General features: G+C 40.4%; 1 protein-coding gene across 3 annotated transcripts in view; it reads right to left on the reverse strand.

Moving 5' to 3' along the window:
* ESYT2 (extended synaptotagmin 2) overlaps positions 1 to 23,508 on the reverse strand; it is an 80,542-nt gene extending 57,034 nt beyond the window's left edge. For 2 of the 3 annotated variants that reach the window (XM_064703913.1, XM_064703912.1), the window contains exon 1: positions 22,980 to 23,507. In XM_064703913.1, the coding sequence (XP_064559983.1) occupies positions 22,980 to 23,333 (354 nt within the window). In that variant the 5' untranslated portion in view covers positions 23,334 to 23,507. Of the gene's footprint in view, positions 1 to 22,979 lie in introns of all 3 variants that reach the window. The other variant, XM_064703911.1, reaches the window with a different exon arrangement.
* Positions 23,509 to 24,109: the final 601 nt, after the last annotated feature.

Consider the following 24,109-nt stretch of genomic DNA (forward strand, 5'->3'; position numbering starts at 1 on the left):
GCACTTGTAACTCAAAAAGGCCAGACAAAGTTACTAAAAGAAGACGCCCAGCACAGATAGAATAAATCGTGTCATATAGTGATATTCAAGCTCAATTTAACAGCTATTCACTCCAGTGTTTTCCAGTTGGCAAAGCAGGCTGGCCTAAGGACATTTTAGGTAAAACAGAGATGAGCAGGGCTAATAGCTTAATCCCATGTATTCCAGCCAGCAATCCCTCTCAGTCTCTGAAGCAACAAGGAGCAGCAGTAGGTGAATGATTTGTTCCCTTCCACTTTTGCCACTTGCCACAGCCTGGAGAGGCTTCTCCTCACAGCCAGGCTGAAGCGAGGACCCCTCCTTTCTGACAGGAGCTGAAGAAGGGGAAGCTAGCAGGGAAAGCAGAGCAGTCAGGCTCTGTCACTTCAGTAATTCACCTCTGGGGTTAACTGAGCAATTTTCCAACTTCTAGCAATACCAGAAATACCCTGGCTCTCTCCTCTTCTAAGGAAATCCCACAAAATATTTACTGTTGCAGAACTGCAGGATGCAGTACTTCTGAAAGGAAAGGTTAAATGCTAATAGTGAGGGTTCCTTAGAAATCCTGCAGGCCCTTGTTACTAAACCAACAATCAACTGTTATTCACATTACTTCTGCTAATCTGATTCAGTTTCTGTTTAGCATGCCTTGGGATGGATTTTGTGTTTGCAGTTTTAAATACATTAAAATGACCAGCCTTTGCACAGCAAAATTCATGCTCAGGACCACAAATGTGGTGTGTTTGCAGTTTGAGATTAAGCCAGGACTCTCCAAACAGTTTCCCTGAGAATCATTACAGATGAGCTGCATGTGCCCCATCTTTCAACAGAAACATCTGCAAGCTGCAGAAGCAGACTGAATATACAAAATCAGTTTTGTCAAACACACTATTTATGTCCATAGGACACTTCACAGAATTCCAGTTAGAAAGACCCATATAAATCAATATCAAGTAACCTAAAAGTGTTACAAAATAAGCAGTACAGGTTTTGACAATAATGGTCCATAAACAAACAAACAAAAAATGTTTTAAAAACATCAAACATAAGAGAATTAAGGGTAGAGGAAAAAATAAAATGACCCCCCTCCACACAGAGTACACACACAGAGTAAGATACAGAAATAAAGGAGGTGGGGAAGGGCCCTCAAATTTTTGCCATGCTTCTATGATTATGTTAAAACTTCACAGTAAAACAGAAATAGTGGAAAAAGTTTAAACATACTTAAATGAAAGAAACAGCTGTAATATCAAGCAAGGTTAAGGACTGTATTTATTTATAAACTGGAACATAGGCCATTTAAGTGCTTGGACAACACAATGGAAAACAAAATAAACCTTTATGAAAGAAGCAATTACATGGCCTTTGAGTCAGATTTGCACCTATAAGACAAGAGTGGCTTTAGAAACACATACTTGGTACCCCACCAAATGTTCCCAAAACACTGTACCAGCACAAACTCTGTCACCCCACGTGAGCTGCCTCTATCAGTTCAAGTCCTGTGAGGTGCCACAGCGAATCACAGACAGCTGTTCAGCACGAGTTTTCCAGGGTGATCTCTGTGTCCCCCCTACCCTGAGCTATCTGCTTCAGTCACTGTGAGCAGTAGGGTGGAAAGTAATTTCATCAACAACATAGCAATTAATGACAAAACAAGCTGGTGCTTGGAGAACTTGAAACAAACAGCTTTTCAACACCTCCAGGGTTCAATGGTAACACAGGAAAGCTACTACAATAGAAATCATACACCTCAAGTAATAAAACTGACATTCTTTATAAGGTATAGAAATTTGTATTTCCTTACAACCTTCCTTGTTACCTCATCCCTTTCTTAAAGGTCTAAAGAAAAGCCTAACATACAGAGTAGTTCAAACCTGGAATAAACAGGCATTTCAGCATCCTGGTATGGCCTGAAGGACATTATTTCTCAATATATATTCATATGTACCATATCTGGGGGACAAGGAAAACAACTAGCAGCATACAGGCTGTGTCTTGGAAAGTCAGGACAAACTTGCACAAACCAGACCTTCCCAAAACACTGCCAAGAGCCACCACTGCCCATACACACACCCACTGGACCTCACTAGAGCCCAGACTCCACAGAGAGATCCCATATCCAACCCTTCTGCTGTGCTAAAATTAAAGCATGCCATTAATTCAAACTATAAAATGCCTCTTTTATATTTTACCAATAACCAGAATGTATCTATATTTCTCATTTTAATAATACAAACATGCTACTTTGCTAAGATTATTTTTTAAAATATATATAATAAATACATTTACAGGACTGTAATTGAGAGAGTTGTCCCTGTTTTCCTTCTCTTTGCAGAATTCATTGGAACAGCATTTAGAAAATCAACAATCCTCCAATTTTTGCTAGCAGCCCATCAAAAGCCTAATCAGCTTATAGTTTTGGCAGCTGAGGACTCAGAATCCATCCTTGTGCAGCCCTGCAACACCACCCGAATATTCTCACCTGGATATTGTCCCCAATTTCTATGGCAAAAAATGTCCTTGGCAATGCAAAATAATGCTGTATTTGGAAAAGATTAACCCTGCCTAAAAGGAGGCTCCAGAGCTCTGATATGACTGAAAAAGCAGCCCAGAACTAAGTGCTGCAATTCAGAAGCGAAGGATGCTGAGCCATTTCAAGCACAGCAGTTTCATTTTTTTTTATGCACATCTTTCACTTCAAAATCTATTAAATATGCTTCACTCACAGTGGCAGTGTGACTTGTCAAAAGCTGCATTACTTTTCAGCAATTCAACTCACCAATACCAAAACTAGATATAATTTGCCTAAGTGCTGCTATTTTTGCAGAGCTGGAGCAAGCATGCCATAATAGAAAGTTACCCAGAGACCTCCTACTTAGCAGCAGCTTGCTCTAACAAAATCCTCTGGGATAGGCATTAGAAGCAGCTGCTCTGGAAGAATGACAGAACAGAAGTCTGCTAGTAAGGGAACTGGAAAATCCTGCTTCTAGCCTGACACTCAGCCTCTGCAGCCCCAGCTGGAGGCAAGAGCTTCAGCCTAGAAATTAAAAACCAATCATCATTAACTTCCAGAACACCCATGTTTAATCACCTCACAAACAACATGAAGCAAAAATCTCCTTCTCCACCAGTAAAGGTTAGAGTTTCCTTCCAAATAGGTGGAAGTACATTGGCATGGTTTTCTCTGCTATCTGGGTGCAGAATCTACCCTAAACACAGCACAGGATGTTTGCCAGAGGAACCACATGGGTTTGCTTTGCTCAGCTGTTACCTCTTTATGAAAAAGCTTGAAGCTTTTAGTGCACTGCCACAGATTCACCTTCTAGCACAGACTAATTTCAGAATTATCTTCAAGTTCTCATATATTAGTAATATATAGCATAACTCAGGCTTCAATATAGAGATTACATCGACTCTGTAGCCAAACTGCTTCATTTTCACTACAGTTTAATATCTTGTAATTTTTCCTGGATTGCCATGCTCACATTTGTTTTTCCCTTTCCACCTCCAAAAGGACAAAGGCAAGTTTTCAGGGCTTAGTTTGGAGTGAGGCAGGACAGTAAAAAATAATAATAAAGCAGTAGAAGACAAATGGGGGCATTAGGTTGCAGGAACCTTTTAATGGTTTCCAGTTCTGAGGGACTGACACCCAGAACCTCTGACAGCAGACTGATAACCTGACACAGGAAGAAACATTTTTCACATGTAGCACACCTCTTGAGCACATCTTGAAGTGAGGAAACATAGGAGTTTAGGTTTAACATTTTGACTGTTTACTATGCACATTTACAACAGTTTTTTCTATACCACTTCCTCATTCAGAAGACCAGAACACATGAACTCTTAGGACAACAGGATGCCATTTTCCAATCTCACCTCTATAAGCATTTACAGCAAAAACAATTGTACTTTATAAATGCTGATGTACAACAGAGGGCCAGGACAAGCACAGTTTTAAAAAAAAATTAGTAGCACAAGGCTCTATACAAGCAAAATATCAAAAACTGGATTTATACTGACCAAAGTCTTGCTCTCACACCATGTTAGAGAGAAGAGTGCAACCAAGGTTTACAAAATGAAACATTTAATGTTTCATAAGCCTGCATTAGCACATCTCCAAATTCCCAAAAGCATTGCAATTACTGAAAGCAAAGACCCAGATTTTAAATGTTTAAACTGCTAAAAGGCAAAGGATGAACCACAGCTCTCAGGACTCACCAAATTTTACCACTTAAAAAAATCTTGCACAGTACTCTTTTTTTTTGACATTATTGACTCTACCCTTGTATTCCCAGGAGTAATTTAATTTCTTCTTCTCCTTCTACAAATAAAGTCTTAATACCTTGAAATTTAAGTTTTCAGTTTTTAAAATAAAATTATTAAAGCATTAGCACAATATTTTCAATTTGTCACATTTCAAAAACATTATCTCTTTTGTACTTTCAAGTCTCTATAACAAATTCCTTTTCAGTTCCCTTGAGAATCCAGGCATGTTCCCACCCCACTGCATGCCAGAGTGTCTTACTCTCTTGACAGTCAACAGAAGACAAATTTTCCTCTCTGGACTGCTAAACATTAGCTTTCCAAACAGCTTATACAACCAGTGTCACAGCACAGCTCACTATTCTTTGAACTGTCTACAGCTGTGAAAAGAAGTGCTGGGCTCTGCACCAATTGCCAGCCAGCCTTGTTGCTGGTATCTACAATAAAACCCTGAAGGTTTCTTCACCTTTTACTCCACTGACCTGCTGCCCGATTCCCTGAGCCTGCAGTCAGCTCTGACCCAGAGACTGATTCCTGCAGCAGGGAGAGCTCATTCCTTCAGCACTCACTGCATTGCACAGTTCATCTCCCTCAGGGAGCCCAAGGTGTTCTGTGAGAGCTAAAATGGGCATCAGCTTTCAGAAATGGCAGGTGTTAAGAAGCAGTGATCACCTCCTGCTAGACTCCTCTTTCTCAGGCAGATTAAATCTTCTTCCCTGACTTTAGCCTGAAACACCTCCATGATGAAGCCCCACCTTCTATTCTTTCTACTGTAATCTATAATTCACAATACATTTGAAACAAATCTGTGTGAACTATGACAATATAATTAGCTTTGAATTTTTGGGAATAAGCAAACTGCAAATTTGTATTTGAAAATACAAAAGAGCAAAATGCAGAACTTGTTTTTGGGATTTTTGGTGGTATCCAAAACAATGCAGCATCATGATGCAAAAATTCAAGCCACGTTAGCCTAGAAGTCCTAAGAAGTTAATCCTAAGAAGTCAAACAAGTCTGTAGAATACACTCAGTAGTTAAAACTTAATGCTTGTTTTGACTGACTCTGACCCAACACCAGCAAAGATGTTTAACTTCTACATACTGCACTGCATCCAGTTCTACCCAGCCAGAGCTTATTCTTAGTGCTAAAACATTTTTGAAATATAATCAGAAATCATGTGAGATATAACAGGCATTTTAAAATCTCTGTTTCATTTCTAGTCAAAACACTAGAAACCCACTATGTAAAATCCAGAGTATAAAGAATGCAGAGTAATAGACCAGGAGTTCTGTGGAACCTGTAAATAATCAGTGATTAGCCCTCTCTGAAACTATAAAACCCTGCTGACAAAGTAACAGAGAGCAGAGCATTCCCATAAAGTGCAAGCAAAAAGAGCTGCAGTGTTTAAATTGGATCTCAGTTAATGCAGTGACAAACGGTGGGGAGGAAAGCCCCAGTTAACCTGACAGCACCAGGCATCAGATGACAAACTTATATGTGTAACTCCTTCTGGCTCTTTCATTCAAGCCTTTAACCAAATTCTTATACCAGGTTCACATACAAAGCTCAGTATTTCTAATAACTAGGTAGATGCTAAAATTTTTAAGGTTTATAAGATTTGTTCTCCCTTCTGTCTAGAACAATTTTGTCCCACTCAAGGGGCTGTGTATCAGCACCCCTCAACAGTGTGTATAGCACTGTTCTGTAACAGAACTATTGCCATTTCACTGGCAACATATTACATAGCAACTTCTGCACTAAGCAAGCTCAACTCATTTCAACTTCTGCACACAGCAATCAGAAGTGATGTCCAAGGAAAAATCAAAACTAAAACAGTACTATGGAGTTATCCTTCCCTGAATGCCCTCTCAGCTTCTGCAAAGGATGGCAGTAACCCTTAGCAGCTGCTGGCATCCTCCAGCACCCCTTCTGCCTTGAGGCATGCTTAGCCCCTACCAAAGAAAACAAGCAAAAAGAACCCACAAGCAATTCCATTTAATGAATACTCTTCAGGTAAGTATACTTAAAAGTTTTAGTGCAGCCCTTAACCTCATACAGGATCATACTGAAAATGCAAGACCAACAAAATATGTAATTGGAAAATACTCTGACCACTGAATTCCAATCCCCTACTACTGCAGGGCTCATTATCCTATTTTTGTTTATAAACTCCACCTTAAAACCATGGAGTTTGCAACTATTCCTCAGAACAGGGCAGGAAGGGCAGCTCTGGTGTGTTTTGGTAGGCTTGGTTGCTAAGGAAAGATACTGAAAGCACTCCCTGCTAAATCAAGTTTCTCAACTAAGGAATGCTACATCATATGTTTGAGCTACTAGGTGGAATCAAAACCCAGACTGCCTCTCCAGCTAAATTAGCTATTATCCTTAAATATCAGCCTTACTAGTTAGACTCTCTATGTTAACAAAAGGTACTTTAGAGGAAAAAAAGTCCTCAAAAATGACAGAAAGTAATGTTCAACATAAACAAAAATCCCCACCCAGTAATATCACTTTGCTTTGAAACAGAAAAAGTATTTTCATTATTTATTGAAAAGGTTTTACAAAGACATAGAAAGATTTTTAAATTTGCACCCACGGCCTTTAATTCACACAAATCACATTTGGACAGTCTATCTTCCAGCTGGGTATCTATCCCGTGACTGAGCTTAGCACCTCTTATCCAAGAAGCTATTTTAGAAAAAGCAGAGTAAGTGTACTTAAATCAAACCTGCACAAGGACAGGCTGCTACTGAAACTGCATCCTCTGAGGAAAATTCACGTGCTTATGTTACTGGGTTGGCACATACAGCATCTGCACAGTGGAACATGCAGCAAGTTGCAAATCTCCTGGGCCTGCAATGTCTCTAGATGACTGTACAATAATTTTCATCACAAAATAAATTTAGTACCAAAGCACACCATCCACATCACTAGGAGATTTTTGTTCATCCACAAACAGATGGACACTACCTGGCAGACACATCACAGTCTGCAACATATTGAAGTTCACAGTTAGCAAAAAGGGAGATAAAGCCCCTCAAGTGGAACTGCAGTAAATGAGCACCCAAGGTTGGCCTGTACCTTTTTTCCAACAACATAGTATTACATGTCTTAGTATTTTAGTTAAAACACACTTGGATATTTGACAGTCCTGTTGATCCTTGGACTTGTGTACACAGCAACATTTGTTCAGTCACTTACCCCAACCACACAAGTCTTTACAAATCAATAAAGCCAAGGGAAAAGAAATACTGCTAATATGTAGGAAATCTGGACTTTGAAACCAACATTTCATCTTTTGGAAGAAAAAAAGGAAAAACAGTGATTAAGTTTCAAGATGGTGTCATCTTTTAAGACATCAGTAGTAAATACAAAATACAAAACACTAAACAGAAATTAAAAGTCCAGTCAGTTTGCAATGCTCCTGTTCACCCTACCAAAATTCCTCCAGGCTCTGCTTCCAGGGAACATCTCCTAAGATTCCAGCTCCCAGCAGACACAGGACTCTCTCATGTCAGGACTGCAAACCATCACTGATACAGTCTTTTGACGTAGATGTCTTGCAATGCTCTGCATCAAAACATTCTTCAGACTCTGTTAAAAAGTTTTTCCATCTTAAAAAAGCAAGCAAAGTAAGTGATCATAAATTCTAAAAAAATGTAAATACTCTTTCTAAGTTAAGCTCTTTTTAAAACAATACTGGAAACCAAAGAATCTGCTTTCTCCAGTATTTTGGAAAGTTTAGCGTTTGGCCATATATGCTTTAAATGACACTCCATTTAAATTTCTCTGCTTCTAATGTAAATTCATTTATTTTATTTGCATATTTTTGTAGAGAAATTCCTGAGTTTTTTTGAGAGACTGTAATCTGATTTTCGCAGAAGCAGTTACAAAAGCAGCCCTTCAGTGAAAGCACAGACTGTGAACAAACTACTATCTAGAGTCTGTACCTAAGATTTTCAACAATGCCATCAGTTCACCCCTAGAATGGTCAGTCAAATGTGCAGTGCTGACCTGAATGACATAACCTTGCTTCTATACACAGTCACTACTTATGGGCAGCACCACTTACATGAAGATGTTTTACCCACCCCTGAAACCAGCCCTTGCATAAAGACAAGCTTCTGCTCTTCAAACTAACCATGGGCAGCAAGTAGCTGAGTGATTTAGATTCAACATCTCCTTGGCCTAGGAGGAGCAATGTTCCAGCATTTGAATTGTTGGGTGTTTGACAGACAGGATGGGGAGGTAGCAAGAGTGAAAACAGAGGAATTGGATACATTATCCCCCTTATAAATGCAACACAGAACAGTCAGCTCTCCTGTTACTGATTATCATCAATGCTGAAGATAAGCCAAGCATTTGGGGATCTCTTGAATATTCTTTACTCCTGGCTCAACTCTTACAAACACACTGTGTTCTTTCACTTTGCCATTTAGCAGCAAAATTAGCCATCATAAATCCTTTTAATTAATGACAGCAGTAGGCCATGTTACATTATAGAGATAGTGCCTCCAATTAATCATAACATTACACATCCAAGAGTCTTTTAAGACTAAGCAGTTTATAACTGATACTTAAGCTCAAAATTTCTGCATTTTAATCTGCATCTACTGTTCCACTTTGTGTATTTGTACAGCCCATAGCTGGAACTGTGATAATCAGATCATACCCACTAGATAGATCTTGGTTGTAGTTTATGACAAAGAAAAGGTGAAAAAAAATCAGCAACCCTTTTACCTGCATATGGTTTCACAGCAATTTCAATGATTTCCAGTTTTTAAGATCCAAATATTTTTCATCAGTAGGCAATTGCAACTGATTAATTACTTTTCTCTAATTCTCAAAATTCTTTTAGATGTTCAAGAATAAACAAGTCACTCTACACCTGCTTTATCATCAATAAAAGAAAAATAAAGGCTTCTGGAGAGATGTATCTGACATGTTGAAGATTTCCTTATTGTCAGTACAGTCCTCTGGAGATGTGTATACTGACCATAAAGATAAACTCCAACTAATTTGCACCTATGTGTTTAAGTTCAGCAGATTCTAGCTCTAAGGGGAAACCAAACACCTAGTGCCTAAAACCCAACTTAGTAATAACTCTGTAAATAAAAATAAATTTCTGTTGATTCTAAGACAACTGACTGAACTGCCAACAATCACCTAGCAAGTCAGTTGTCTAAAATCTAGCTCCAAGAAATATTGCCCATGGCAATGCCTATTTATTTTACTGCTCCAAAGCAGAGCTTTCCTTATGCTGAATTTCTCTTGGACAGGTTAATCTTTGTGCCCATGCAGAGAAAAATATGTGCAGCCAAGTCACTGTCAGCTCTGAAAGTCTCAGCAGATTTTGTAACAGATGCTAGTAGTTTTTTTAGAAGTTCTACCACAGAATATTTACTACATGTATTAATTAAAATCTAACAGTTGTGGCCCAAATTATTCCTTGATAAATTTAAGCATGTAAAAAGCAGCAGTGTAGTTAGGACCTCATTATGGTAAGTTCTTACTATACAGAGAAAAGGGACCTCCTGCAAAGAGCTCTGTTCACCCCTTCCCATTCATCAAAGGCAGGTTCCAGGGACAGACCTTCATCTCTGGAATGAGGTGCCCAAATATGGAACCTAAATTTCAGTTTGCTACAGGAAGTGTGACTGTGTGTACTAACTGGCAACAGATTCTCTTACAGGTTTTACTGCTCATTGTGCTGTTCCAGGCCTGGATCCCAGCCCTGTACAGCTACCAGATATTCTCAGCAGCCTTAGATCTGTACTCAGCTTTTAATCACATGTAATAACTTTCTTGCAAAAGACATCACTTGAGTTAGAAGAATGCAGTGATGACAGTTAAAATGAAACCAACCCCCTTGAGTAAAATGCCATAGTTATTTTCAGAGATCTGCATAAATAGCAGCTAATTTGCAACTATATCTTCCCAACTCAAAAAAGTATTTTCAAGAATTTGATAAAGTCTTTTCCATGTACAACTAGGCTCTGAGAAGAAAAGAAAATAAACAAACAAGTATTTTATTTCTTTACAACATCAAGGGATGCTGAAGTCAGGTCCACGGCCCTTGTTGCCATATATGATTTGCCTCATCTGATACAGTCCTGACTGCTCAACGTATTTGAGAAATCATTACAACATGAATACTCAGCTGCCAAACTTCTCATTTTTTAAAAATACATTAAAGAGTTCTCGTTTAACTGAACACTTTAAGATTGTACTGGGTGGATGTCATGGCAAGATTTTCAGACGATGGAGGGTCAGGGCCACCAGGGTGGCTTCTGTGGGAAGTTGCCAGAAGCTTTCCCTACAGAGTTATTTCCCTGTTTCCTTCCCAACAGAGCAAATGCCAGCCAGCTCGAAGATGGACTCACTGCTGGACAAGGCAGAGCCCAGCAGCAGATGCTGCAGAACCTTAGGGATAACTTACTTCAGAAGAAACTAAATATTTCACAAAAGTAGTTCTGTCCAGGGAAAAGTGAGAACATGAGAGAAACAACTCTGCACACAGCAAGGTCAGTGAAGAAGGAGGGGAAGAGGTGCTCCAGGTGCCAGAGCTGAGATTCCCGGGCACTCCATGGAGGAGGAGGTGAATCAGGAAGAAAGTGAAGCTCAGGAAGAAAGTGAAGCTCAGGAAGGAGGGAGGGGTAGGGGGAAGGTGTTTCTAATATTTGTTTTACTTTTCATTATCCTGCTCTGATTTGACTGCTAAAAATCCCCAATTCAAGTCTGTTTGGCCCATATTGGCAATGGTGAATGATGTCTCTCCCTGTCCTTATCTCAACCCTCAAACTTTTCCATTGCACTTTTCTCCCTGTCCAGCTGAGGAGGGGAGTGACAGAACAACTTCGGTGGGCATTTGGCATCCAGCCAGGGTCAAACCACAACAACTGAAATTAACTTGTAAACTATGTTGGGAAATGTATTTATTTCAATTGCCACAAGCAAGTTAGTTTCTTTTAAAATAGTGACATCTCAAAGCCCTTGTCATTAACTAACCTGGACTTCTTCAAGTTAAGAGCTTTTTCTATTTTACTTATTCAGTGGGAGATCACAGTGTAAGAGCTTTACTTACACATTGCCTTCTCCACTGGAACATGACAGGAATGTTATTTCCATGTGGCTGACAATGCAAACAACCAGAGCAGCAGAAAGCAGAGCTGGAGTTCATAACTTTACTGGAAAAGAAAACTAGAACAAATGAAAATCCTCCAGACAACTGGGGTTTTCAACCATTTCCCCAAGCACTGCAAGTCGCCAGCAAGAAAGCAAATGACCTTGCAAGTTCTTACATGTTAAAACTAAACTAGAATCTTATGTGTTACATGGGAATCAAGACTCAGAACTTGACAGCAAAGGAAATTCCAGAGTGATTTGTCAGAGCTTAAAACCCATTAATTTTAGGAACACTGATGAACTAATCTTCTCTCTCTGGCAAGTGAACACATTCTACTGCTCTCCAATAAACTGAGCCTAAAGTTTACCACCTTCTCCCTGAGGACAGAGATGTGAATCAATCTTATTTCAGTCAAGGATAAATGCTTTAAAGCTCCTATCACTTCCACCCCTTTAGCAGAGTTCACTTCAAGTACAAATACCTCCACTTACACTAAAAATGTTTTACAAAATATCTGCTAAATATTTTACATCGCAAATACAAACTCATTCAAAGTGAATGAAGATGAAAGTTTAGGTGTCTCCTACCAGAGCCAATACAGACTGCTTTCCAGTATCCCTTCAAGTCTTCCTATTGCCCATTTCCCTTGGTAAATGTTTTAATATCATCTAAAATTATCCATTAGTCCTCAATGGTCCTGTCTACACTTATTCCCAAGCAAGAACTGCCACCTACAACTGCCTGACACTCCTGCATCGTATCCAGAAAAAAAGGAGTTCAGCATAAAGGCAGCAGGCAGAACAGTAATAACTTGTGTGCACTGGAAGTGAATCACAGAACACTGAAATATTGTTTAAAAGAACATTTTTGTAATTCCTAAGTTCTCAAATAGCAAAATTAATGTACACAATCTTAAATGAACTTTATTTGTAAACTAAGCAACCTCCAAATCAGATCTACTGTCAGGCTGTCACTATGGTTCTGTGTGTAATGAATTATCTTAATGAACTCACAAGAAAAAACTTCATTAGAGCTTTTCTTTTGGTTAATCAAAAGTAACAAAAAGAACATATTGGTAATATTTTGGTTATTCACTTGAATACACAAAAGATAGGACACAAGGGAAAGAAATGTCAACTATAATAGCAAAACTTTCAAAACACAAAGGACCTGAGAAACAATTGTTGAGAAATATGTTTTCTCTTATTAGCCATCTGAAAACAAGCATATATTATATGCAACTTCTTATAAAGCTTTATACATCGCCAAATGTACCAGAAAATTAATTCCCATTATAAACACTTACATGAACATGACAGAAATGATTTTATCAAATGCACATAGACAGCTTAGGGACATTCACATCAACACTGTACTCATACCTAGCACACACTTAAAAGAAAAAAAAACCCAAACACTTTCAAAAGCCCAAATATCTCCCCTAAAATATAAACCAATATTAAGATTATCATGAACAAATAGAGAACAAGAAATTACCACAATTTAATCTAATATCAATCTCTATTGAATATTCTTTGAACACACACAAGTCAGATGACTGAGGACTGGTTTTCTGTTCCCCCCATGAAACACTCTCTTATCATTTCCTGGCTGCCATTTGATATTTAACTGGCAGAGGGTGGGTGGGTGGAAAAGAATTCTTTTTCTAGTTCAAGTATTTTAGGAGAAAGTCATTGAGTGAGGAACACCACATTTTAGGATACAAATTTAGCCTGCATCATAAAATTTATTACTAGACTAAGGCAACTTCCTAGCCACACACAAGAGAGAATTTGGCATTCTAGTTCAACAATTAGCAAGATGAATCAACAGCCTGGGGGAGGAGGGAAGACTTGTCTCAAAACAAATTACAATTTTTCAAAATTCTGGACCAGCAAGCTTACTGCATTAGGAAATATTAACAAATGAAGAGAAGACATTTCCTCATTTGAATCATTTGTATAATTACATTCATTACATTAACAGTCAGCTTGAAACATGCAGACAGCCCAAACATTCTAAATACTAAGAAGTCCTGAGAGTTTGCCCTGTAAGTCTGCACAAAAAGTCACAGCTCAGAGCATGTCTTCTCATACTCTTCCCTGCAGAATAAAACAAATCACAGGAGTTCTTGTTGAGGTTTTGGATATGAAGCTGTAAACTTATTCACTGGTCTGCAGAGTGTGCTAAGTGAAGAAGGGCATCTGAGAAAGCACAGACACATGGGGTTTTTCTATCAAGCTATGCAGATCTGAAATAAGGCATGAAGAACCACAAAATACAAAGATGCAGTAATAATGCCTGCAAATAAAGCAAGCTGTGAGCTCTCTGAGCTGTGAAGTTCCATTTCAGCTCTCCCTGCAAAGTTTTCCTTCACACAATTAATTTGTTTTTAGTAAGCTATTTTTAAAAAGATCACCTACAAGCTTTAAGAGCAGAATTTGTGGATCATAACACTGCATAATGGATTCAAATCTGAGCAAGCAAGGTTTTACAGCTACCTTCATGCTTCAGCATAGCCTGTGTTTACTTTTAAAAATGAGACAGGAAAGCACTGCATTCTCAGACATTCACCTTCTTCCCATCTTCCCACTAAGGACTGACAATGACAGAATACAACACGATGGATTGTCAATACATCGAATTTTTACATTCTATGTTGCATCTTTCAAAATTTTCTCAGAGGAAACTATTTCAGTCTGCTTGGATAATTCACTGAGCCAGTATTTAACTAAAGGAATGCAAACAAAGGTTATGAAAACAATAGTGTAGTCTGTTACTAGACTCCAACTGAAGTTTTCACATAAACAGATGCCAAAAGTTATGCAATTTACACTGCAAATGTAAATCTCCCAGGTAAAAGTGCAGCAACTGAACTAATGTAAACTCGACCCATGCTGCTATACGATAAGGACAGCCAAATGACAATGCAATTCTTGTCTGTCATATGACAGTTATTTTCAGCCAAGTAAAACTAGTTTCGTGTTTCTAGTATAGTAACAACTTCATGGCACATAAATCCAGGCTGCTTCAGCTGAAAACCATTAGTCCTCTTTCAGATTGTCAGGTCTTAAGGAAAATTCTGTAGTCACATCAGGGTGTAGCAGACAAAACTTTGTGCAATGACTCATTATATGGGAACGTTGGTCTTACAAAGGTTATTTATATAACAGGAGTTCCATTTGAAAAACAGTGTGTTTTAACATTTGCTGCACAGAACCTTTAATACTATCTGCTTAGCTGACAGGCATCCAAATCCTTCAAAAGATGTCATCATTACATCCAACAAAACACCTTTCTAAAAACAGCCACTTTTTAATTTCTTTTCTTAATATTTAAGCAAATACTTGTATTTTATGCAGAAAAGATTTCTTACCATTTGTAAGCCATAATTGGAGACTGAAATCTAATTTAAATGACAGCTTAAAACAAAAAGGAAAATGATAGAATAATTCAGGTATGAAGAGACTTCTGGAGTTGATCCAATCTAATCATGCACTAAAAACATGATAAAAACTAATTAAGCTGAATCAAAATATTGAGCGTTTATATCCCTGATAATTAGATAAAATGTTAAAAAATGTTATAAAAGAAGTTAGATGTGCAAATTGACTTTATAAACAGCTCCCATTCAAACTTTGCTTCCCCACAAAGATACCTCAGCAGCATTATTTTCCACCCTTTTGCTAAGAACAGCCTCTTTGTGCAGGCCATTGCTCCATCTCACTTTAAACCTGAGCACAGGCTTCCGCCCCTTCCCTTCTGCAGGCACTGGCACTTTTGTGGTCTCATAGTAAACTCATGAAACTCATCCAGCTGAACACCCAGCTTGGCAGAAAACTCACAATTACTTGGCCAAGTAAATTCTAATGCTGGCACAAGGTGGCACTGGGAAAGTGCACTTGGATGCAGAACATTCTTTTTGTCAGGACAGTGCACATTTACTTCATTTTGGAACTGCAGAATCAGTCCCTTTACTGACCCCCTTGATCCTCTCTGCCACAAGCATGAATGCAGGAATGCAGAGCAGAGCCTACAAATAAAATTCAAATTATCCTAAATAAGGACTAAGTCAAAAAAGCTTTAATATTCTTGCTGTTGCTCTAACTTTTAACTGTATCACAGGAAGCACAGAAAGAGAACTAAGCCAAACCAATCAACCAAAAAAAAAAGCCCTGTGCCATTTAAAATGAAAGGAAATTAAAACTCCACCAATGTAACAAAAAGACTGGTACATGAAGCTTGGTAAAGCTTTTGGGAATTGAACACTGGGGATGGGGATCAATTAATGTGCAAGAAGGCTCAGGAACACCTCTTTTCCTCCCTCTCCCAGGCACCCCATTAATGGGATCCAAGAGATGGGACACAGCTTCTTACCTGAACCCTGACATTAGGATGGAAATTTTAAGGCCTTTATAAAGGAACAACGGATCAAAAAGTATCTTGCAAAGCTGAGGTAAATGGAACAGACTTCCCAAGGCTGATGTGCTGGTCTAACACAGGCCCCTAAAGCCAGGAAATGACTCCTAACTCTTGAGCTTCGCTTTTGTATTGGGGTTCCTACAAAACAAGTTACATCTGAATTAATTCCAGTCAATGGAGCAGAAGCCTACTATCAGATATGTCCCTAGCTGATGGGGCAAGTTTGTACAACCCCTCTTTCCACTCTTGATGATGCATTATTGCCAGCTCAGAAACAGAGTGAGTGTGACATATGCCAGAAAAAAACACATAAATCTGGCAACTGGGTTTCACCATTTCACACACTTTTAGCAAGTTCTTGGTTTAATTCCTCCCTCTTGTTTCTTATCAAACATTTTCTTTCTCAACTTCACAGAACTCTCTCCTCATTCAATTGAAAAAAGTCTTACCCAGAATCAAAGTACCTTATGATCTAAAAGCTATTACAAATGATAGTGTCAGACTGCTCTAAACAGTTCAGTTTCAGAATTTACTGAATTCAAACAGTTGTTTCAAATAAAACCACTCTCTCCCTATTCTTATCAAAACACTGTTTCCCCAGTGTTATTCACATCTCATTCTGTGTTGAACACACCTACTCTGTATAGCCTTGATTTCCATTAAGTGTTCACAAACAGCAGTGAAAGATAAGGATTTCATTTTCTTCTTTGAAGTGGCACAGTATTTACCCTGAATGTGCCAAAGCAGCCCTACACATCCTACATTTGAAATTCTGCAGCCCTTTCAAGCTGGGTACATAACCCTTAGAACCCTGCGAGGCCACAGGAAACTCCAGAGCTGCTGGTGGGGTGTCCACTCCCCACCTCCTTAGGAAAGGGGAGGATCAGATTTAATTTATCCTTTCCAATAGTAGAGAAAAGCAAAGACAAAGATAAGATACCACAGGTCAAACAACTCTGTATCTAAACTAGCAGTGTCTCACACCAAATCTATTATTTATGTAGTACATCCAGAATATGATTCTTTTTACTGATTTCCTTTTATCTACATATCAGAACATACCAAGTCAGTGGTATAGACAGATTAATTAATAATCGTTACCTTTTGCCTTCAGAACCTTATACACAGTTATAAGACTCTGACAAGCTCATTTCAAACACTACAGAGAATATTTAGAAATAAGTGTTCTTTTAAAAGTTGCTATTATTCAAAAGAAAGGTTTTTAAAAAATAAACAGATTCAGTATGGGTATATGGGCAGCAAATCTCAAAAGAAGCTATGCCAAAGGCAATTTCAACCACTAGAGAGCTAGTGATGAATTGATAAATGGGAGATAAACTTTAATATAAACCACATTATTTTAGTCAAAGAAATTTATCTTACCAGAAACAACATGCCACCTCTTCTTTCATTTTGAAGAAAGAACACTTCACATGTATAAAAAGGCTTTCATTGCTATAAACTGCAATGAAAATGTTTTGACAATAATCCTGATTCAACTTTATTTGCCAGAAAGTTCTCATGTTAAAAAATAAATAAATAAAACAATATTAGATTACATACCCCACCACACTATGATATGCCAACAATCTCAAAAAGCAGTTGTAATTTAAAATGAGAAGAACCTTGCAGAAGATGCAGAAAAGGTTGACTGTTATCCCAGGTTTCTTTCTCTTCCACAAACCCTCAGTCTCTACAGACAAGATCTTTCTGACTCCTGCAATCTCAAATATGATTTAAGATGGGCCAGTCCTTGTATGCAAAGGCACTTAGGCATGGAAACAACTAAAATGCAGTAGCAGACTAAAATGCAAAACAAAAAAATACCAAATGAGCAAATAAAAAACTAAAGAGACTGTACACATCTTCCTTAGTTATTCAGACAAACTGCATATTGAAATGACATTTACAGTAGTCCCAAAACACAGTAGTAATTTCCACATAATAATAATAATTTGTTAGATGAAAAAAGAATGTAAAGCCTGTGTCACCTACAAAGAGTTCAAAAGGTGTGCTAATACTTTCAGGCTCGTGTTTTTCTTTAGTAGTTTGATATGATGTTCATAAACAGCAACTCAACATGCAGGTTTCTACCATAAATATTTTGGAAATGGATCTTAATAAATGAATCATATAGTGAGCTTCAGCACATTATTACATGAGAGAAGGTGTTTTGGGACAGACATGGTCTCAGCATAGCTTTAACACACTCAAATTGAAAACTCTGAGAAACAGGGAGATAGGATCTATTGTCTAATATCTTTTTTTTTTCTCTTTAGTTCTCCATTCCCAAACCCATAATTTACATTTCTCCTAACTATGGGGTACTCTTAGAATGTCACTCAAGTTACCTAAATTCAAGCAGTAATACTGAAACAAATTAAACTTCTTCCTTTAAGAAGAAAGCCCAACCACAAACACACACACAAAACCCACAACACACAGATGTGCATATTCATATACTATGAATCTGCTAGAACAGAACACGGTTTAAAATAAAAAATAATCAGGCAGAAGAAGGACACAGAGTTCAGTTGTTAAGTACTCACATGTTATTACTCTGTGTTACTACACCTCTTCACCCTTTCCAGATGCAGGCTGGCAGCCCAGAGCCATGGCCACCTGCAGTATTCACCACCCAAACTGATGAGATGCTCATAAGTTACTGGGAGCATTTTTCTTATAAATCACCCCTTGGTAAATTCCATCTCATGTACTCAGCTAAGCTGGAGAACAGATCAGAAAAATGTGTCACAATGTCTCAGTGTCTTCAAATTTCATATGCTGCAGAAAAACCCTCCTACAGTTCCTACAGCAGCAGCAACAGCAACCAAAGGTATGAGAGGAGGAACGTCTTTTTATTCTATAGCAAATAACACACATTGCATTGAAGTTCACCTGTTTATCAGGTTTACTGAGTACATAACATCCATCAGCAGGGATTCTTTGGAGATTCCTGTCCTGAACCATCTATCTAAGATTTATATAGCAAGTTTGATTAAGAAATCTTCATATCACCTACACACAAGAGCAGAACCACCTTAACCTTCTCTGCAAATGTCACTCAGCACCGGTGTGATCCTGCAGTCAGAGCTACCAAACCACTTTTCTTCCACAAACACTGACTCTGCCTTTCCAATAAATACCAGTGAAAACCAAAGTCTTTGTTGCTCTAACCATATAATTAGACATTATCTCCTTTCTCTAGGTGTAGCAGTGGCACAGCAGTTCAGTGGTGACCCACAATACTCACAACCTGCAAAAACATCATACAGCTTCCCATGAGAAAGAAGACCTACTAGATTTCTTTACATTGGTACTCCAAGTAAGTTTAATTTAGAAGATGATGACAGCTATTTAGATTTAGGCAGGCTTCTTTCTTTTTCTTAAGCAGATGAGAAAAAACAAGAGGAAAAGAAACCCCAAGAACATAAAAATCACTCCAAACTAGAGCAGAAATTTAAGCAAGTGTGTAGGACCCAAAATGGCACAGCAGACTTGTAATTAATGTTCTGCCACACCACTACATTTACTACAATCACATACAGTATTTAAGTTTCTGTGTTATACATACTTAGGATTACAACAAATTGTCTAAATCTGTTTTCAGAATAAATTCTTTAAAAATGCTAAGATTTGTTCCTATTTTGGTCACCTGCTGATTGTTGACAGACTGCACATAGATACAGCTCCTGGTACCAGGCCAAATTTACATTTAATCTGGGGAAAACAAATTCAGCATGGCTTTTTATCTGTATGTTGAAGAAAACAGGAGCCAAAGTTTCACTAAACCAAAAACATGTTGAACATTATATGTTGGCATGTTATGAAAGTGGCACTAAGCAACAAGAATCACTGCTAAAATGGAAAAATTAGATTAACTTTTTCGGCTGATCTAAGAAAGAACAAAGTAAATTTGTTATTATTAGATTACTAAATTCCATTACCATTTTTAAAATAAAAGGTAACATGATACCTGGCCTTTAAAAACAAGAGTCCTGCCTTTAAGTTTCCTACCTTTGCTCCTCTGTGTAGTGATACCTAAACTGCCACTTTCACTATACACGTTTGTGACTAAATTACATTCATTCCAGTGTAAAATACACCTGGTGCATAAAAATGCTGCAAATAAAGGGAAAATGTCTTTCTCTAAAGACTTTTTCATGTCTTAAAATGTCTCTATTTAAAGACCACTTTGATCTCCAGTTTTTCTCATTGTAAGCTCTGCTGCCTAGTTCTAAATTATTTGAATAAGCACCCACCTCTGCTCCCTCCTACCCCTTATAATCCATGACACCTTTCAAACACACAGCACAGCTATAACTACATGTTAGCAAGTCTATGAGTACAGATCTTAATTTTTTTAAGACAGTAAATGTGGTATTTTTCAATGCATACTTATTTGTAGTTAATTCTGTGTTGACATTTTAAGTGACATAACTTGTATTCATGTTGAATTTATTCATTTTATATGCACAGTACAGAATATTCCTGATATATAACCACCTGCTCATGGAAGAAGTCTAATTTAGGAAACTAATAATTAGCATTACAAATGCTATCTAGTGTGATGGCACAACTGTATCATTTTCAAACTGCAACTGAGCATATTGCCAGCAGAAAAACATGCTCTTGAAATAATCACTTTGTCAAAAATAAATAACTCAATGCAGTATTACTGAGTACTTAATATGAGCCACTAAAGCAACAGACAATACCAAGGTGTGTGGGGAAAGGGAATCATACCTAACACACAAAGCTAAAGCTCTTCTCCAATCAAGGGCACAGAAAGAAACCACATATCAAACAAAACTTTGAGCTACCACATAATTTTAGTTGAAAAATGGTTTATTACACCTCAGCATCAGTCCCAGAAGAGTAAAAAGTTTCCTATATTTAAACCACAGCACTGTCCTACTCAAGCAATTTAAAATTTATTTCCATAACAGAAACCAATGGAAAATCCTTCAGTTTGGAGTTGATACTGAGATGGATAAAGCTCATCCCTATCAGAAATGTCAGGTTCCATCCAGTACCTGTTACTTCCAATAGGACTGAAATTCGCAAACCTCCAGGAAAATGCACATAACGCAGAAGGAAGAACAACAGCAGTTTTTCAAGATGCTTTACGGAAGCAGCATAAGACTCATATAAACCTTAAGGACTATGACAGCAGACATTGAAGACCACTTTTGATTTAAGCAGGTTTTCAGAAATCTTCTGTTTTCCAGATTATGTTTATTCTGGAAGCTATTTTTATTTGAAAGAAGGATGCTTCCAGAACATAGCAAATACATCAACAGAAAGAAAAGAACCAAGACCTTTAAAATTTAAGAATATGGATAAGGAAGGAGGAAAAAATAACAAAAAAAAAATCTATACCAAAAAAGAAAAGTCTACATCCATTTGCCAGCTGGGGTCTGAGAGGGTCACACTTTTGGGACACACTGCATTTTGATCAGTTGCTTTCTCACAATGCCATAGGATATATGCAGGTGCTGGCAGCCAGCACTCAACTTTTTTTTGCCTCTGACTTCAAACAGGAGGCCCCTTTCCAAATCTTTAGTTATTTGGACAAGTCCATGCAGAAATTAATTGCCATTTTATCAAAGGTAACAAATTGCAACTTAAAATAAAACTTACGCACAGCACTAAGCTTGAATATCTATGGCTTAGTTACCAGCAGATTGTTACTATATACAAGCCTCCACTACCAATCTAGCTTCAATTAATTCATTCTAAATGCAGTGTCAGAACATTTCCATTATATTGCTGTGTGATTACAGGAAAAACCAAACACAACACACATTACAGGTAAAGTAAGAGCTATTAGCTACATTATTTGAGACTCACATCTCTGCTTCAAGAGGTAAAAACATTTAATCTCTCCTGTACACTGCACTCATTTCTATAATGATCTTCCATCAGAACTTTGGCAAAAGATATGATGGAAGAGGAGTAAAAGCCTCCAGTCTCACACCTACCCACTCTATTCTCTGCTATAACTTCCTCAGTAGAGCTAGAACAGGTCACATCAGGTATTGCAATCTGATGCCATGAAAACAGCTGCTTGCACTCTTATCATCTCAGCACTGCTGGATGCACAGTCACTGCAAAGAGTCCCCAGGGGAGATGTGGGTGACTGTAGGTCAGCAGCAGAGAAAGTCAATAAAGGAATCACACGGAAAGAATCAGCAGAAACCCTCAGGATTTGGGGTGTGGGCACAGAGAGCAGCGAGCTCTGCCCAGCGCATCACAGGGGCAGAGTGGGGCACAGGCAGGCCTGGATGCACACTGGCACTGGCAGCTGCATCAAAAACATCATTCATCCTCCAAAGCAGAAATTACAAACGAAAGGTATTCAACTTTGAAGCCAGATTTAAGCTAAAACAGAAAAAAGTAAGTATCATTGGTTCTGAAGACCTTGTAGAAAGCCTAAAACTTCCAAAGGAAGATTTAGAGAAAGCCTTTAAAAACCCCCACCATATCAATGCACAAATAAAGCCACCACGGCCCCTGTCTCGCAGTCCTCATGTCACAGCCCTGAAACCACTCAGAAACACCACCTCACCTCTGCTTCATCCCCTATTTGGCAGCACTCTACCGAGAGACCTGCCAGCATTAAGAGCCCGATTCTATTTCCCTCTCATCTCAACTTTGCAAGGAACGGCCCAAGCCGCGACATCCGCGTTCTGTCTGCAGAGACCGCTCTAGAACCGAGCCGTGCGCGCCACTGGCACCTGAGGGGACGGAAACCCAAACCCTGCAGCAAAGTTTATTCCTGCCAGGGGAACCCCGGCCGCGGCAGGCTCAGGCTGTCACCGCCGTCAGCGCCGCGGACGCAGCGGAGCGGCCGGCGGGGACACGGACAGGCCACTCCGGCGGAAGGAGAGCGGCGGGGAAGGGACAGGCTGCCCGCCCGCTCCCGCCGCTGCACCGTCTCGGAAGGGGCTGGAGAACCGGGACAAGCAGCCATGGGGCGCGGGAGATGCAGTGCCCTCGCCGCTCCCGCCAGGCCGGCCCTGGAGCTCCGGCCTGCGGAGGGGCAGCGCGGCGGGGCCGGGTGTCACGCAGGTCCCGGGGAGGTACAAGGCCCGGCCCGCCGGGCGCGGGTGCTCGCGGCAGCGCCGAAGGGTGTTGGCCACTCACCCACGCAGGCAGATCCGCGGAGGAGACGCTGAGCCGCACCGCCTCCTCCTCGTCCTCCAGGAAGGCGAGTGCCCGGCCCAGGCGGGAGCTCTTGCCGCCGCGGTGCCTGCGGATCCAGAAGAGCCCGCACAGGGCGATAAGCACCCAGCTGAAGCTCAGCCCCAGGTAGCCCAGCACATACACGGGGAAGATCAGCACGAAGCTCCTCGCAAACTGCGACACCAATCCCGTCACGTCCACGCTCAGCAGCGGCGGAGGCGACTCCGGCACGGGGTCCGCAGCCGGCGCGTTCTCCGCGGCGGGCTCGGAGGCGGACCCCGCGCCGGGGGGCTGCTTAGCGGCTGCCCCGCTCATGCTACCGCAGCGGCGGCTGCTACTGCTGCTGCCGCTCCTCCCGCTGCTCCTCCTCCTGGGGCGCTGGCTGAGAGCGGGCAGGGGGCAGGGCGGCGGAGCCTCCTCGCATCCCGCGCCCGGCCCCGCTCACGGCGCTCCGGCACCACCCGCCGCCGCTTCCGGGCCCGGCTGGCCCCGCTCCGACCGCCGCTGCCGCCGGGAGGAGGCGGCTCGGCCCCGGCCGCCGCTATTGGCGCCCGGCCGCCGCACGAACGCCTCTGCTCGCCGCCTCCCCCGCCCCGGGCAGCCTCTTCCCCTCCCCTCCGCCGCTCGCTCATCCCTCGCTCGCAGGCCTGCCCGGGAAGAGCGGGTTCGCCCTGCCGCCGGGACCCGCGGCCGCTCGGGGCCACGGCCGTGGGGAATGCGGGAAGAGGAGCGCGGCTCTGGGGGACACCGCAGGAAAGGGGCTCTCAGTGGGTGGCAGGAGCCCAATGAGCGTGCTGAGGCGTGTGTGTTTCCTCATGGGCAAAACACTCCGTGTCCCGTTCTCTCAGTCACTTTCGCGGCTGGGTGTTTCTACCTGTTACGCCCTTCGATGACAACCTTCGTGTCTCGCTTTGTTCACTGCTGATGGGTGTTATTAAAGGAGATCGATGCCTCGGAGGAACCAGACGCTGGTCACTCCGCGCCTGAGTTACAACAGGTGTTTCCTGAAGTTTGGCTCACACATCCTCACATAAAGCTGCCTTTTCTGTCATCCTGTTAACACACACGAATACCGAGGGTGGCACCCACTG

Source organism: Zonotrichia leucophrys, chromosome 2, assembly GCF_028769735.1.
Source record: "Zonotrichia leucophrys gambelii isolate GWCS_2022_RI chromosome 2, RI_Zleu_2.0, whole genome shotgun sequence".
Taxonomy (NCBI): Eukaryota; Metazoa; Chordata; class Aves; order Passeriformes; family Passerellidae; genus Zonotrichia; species Zonotrichia leucophrys.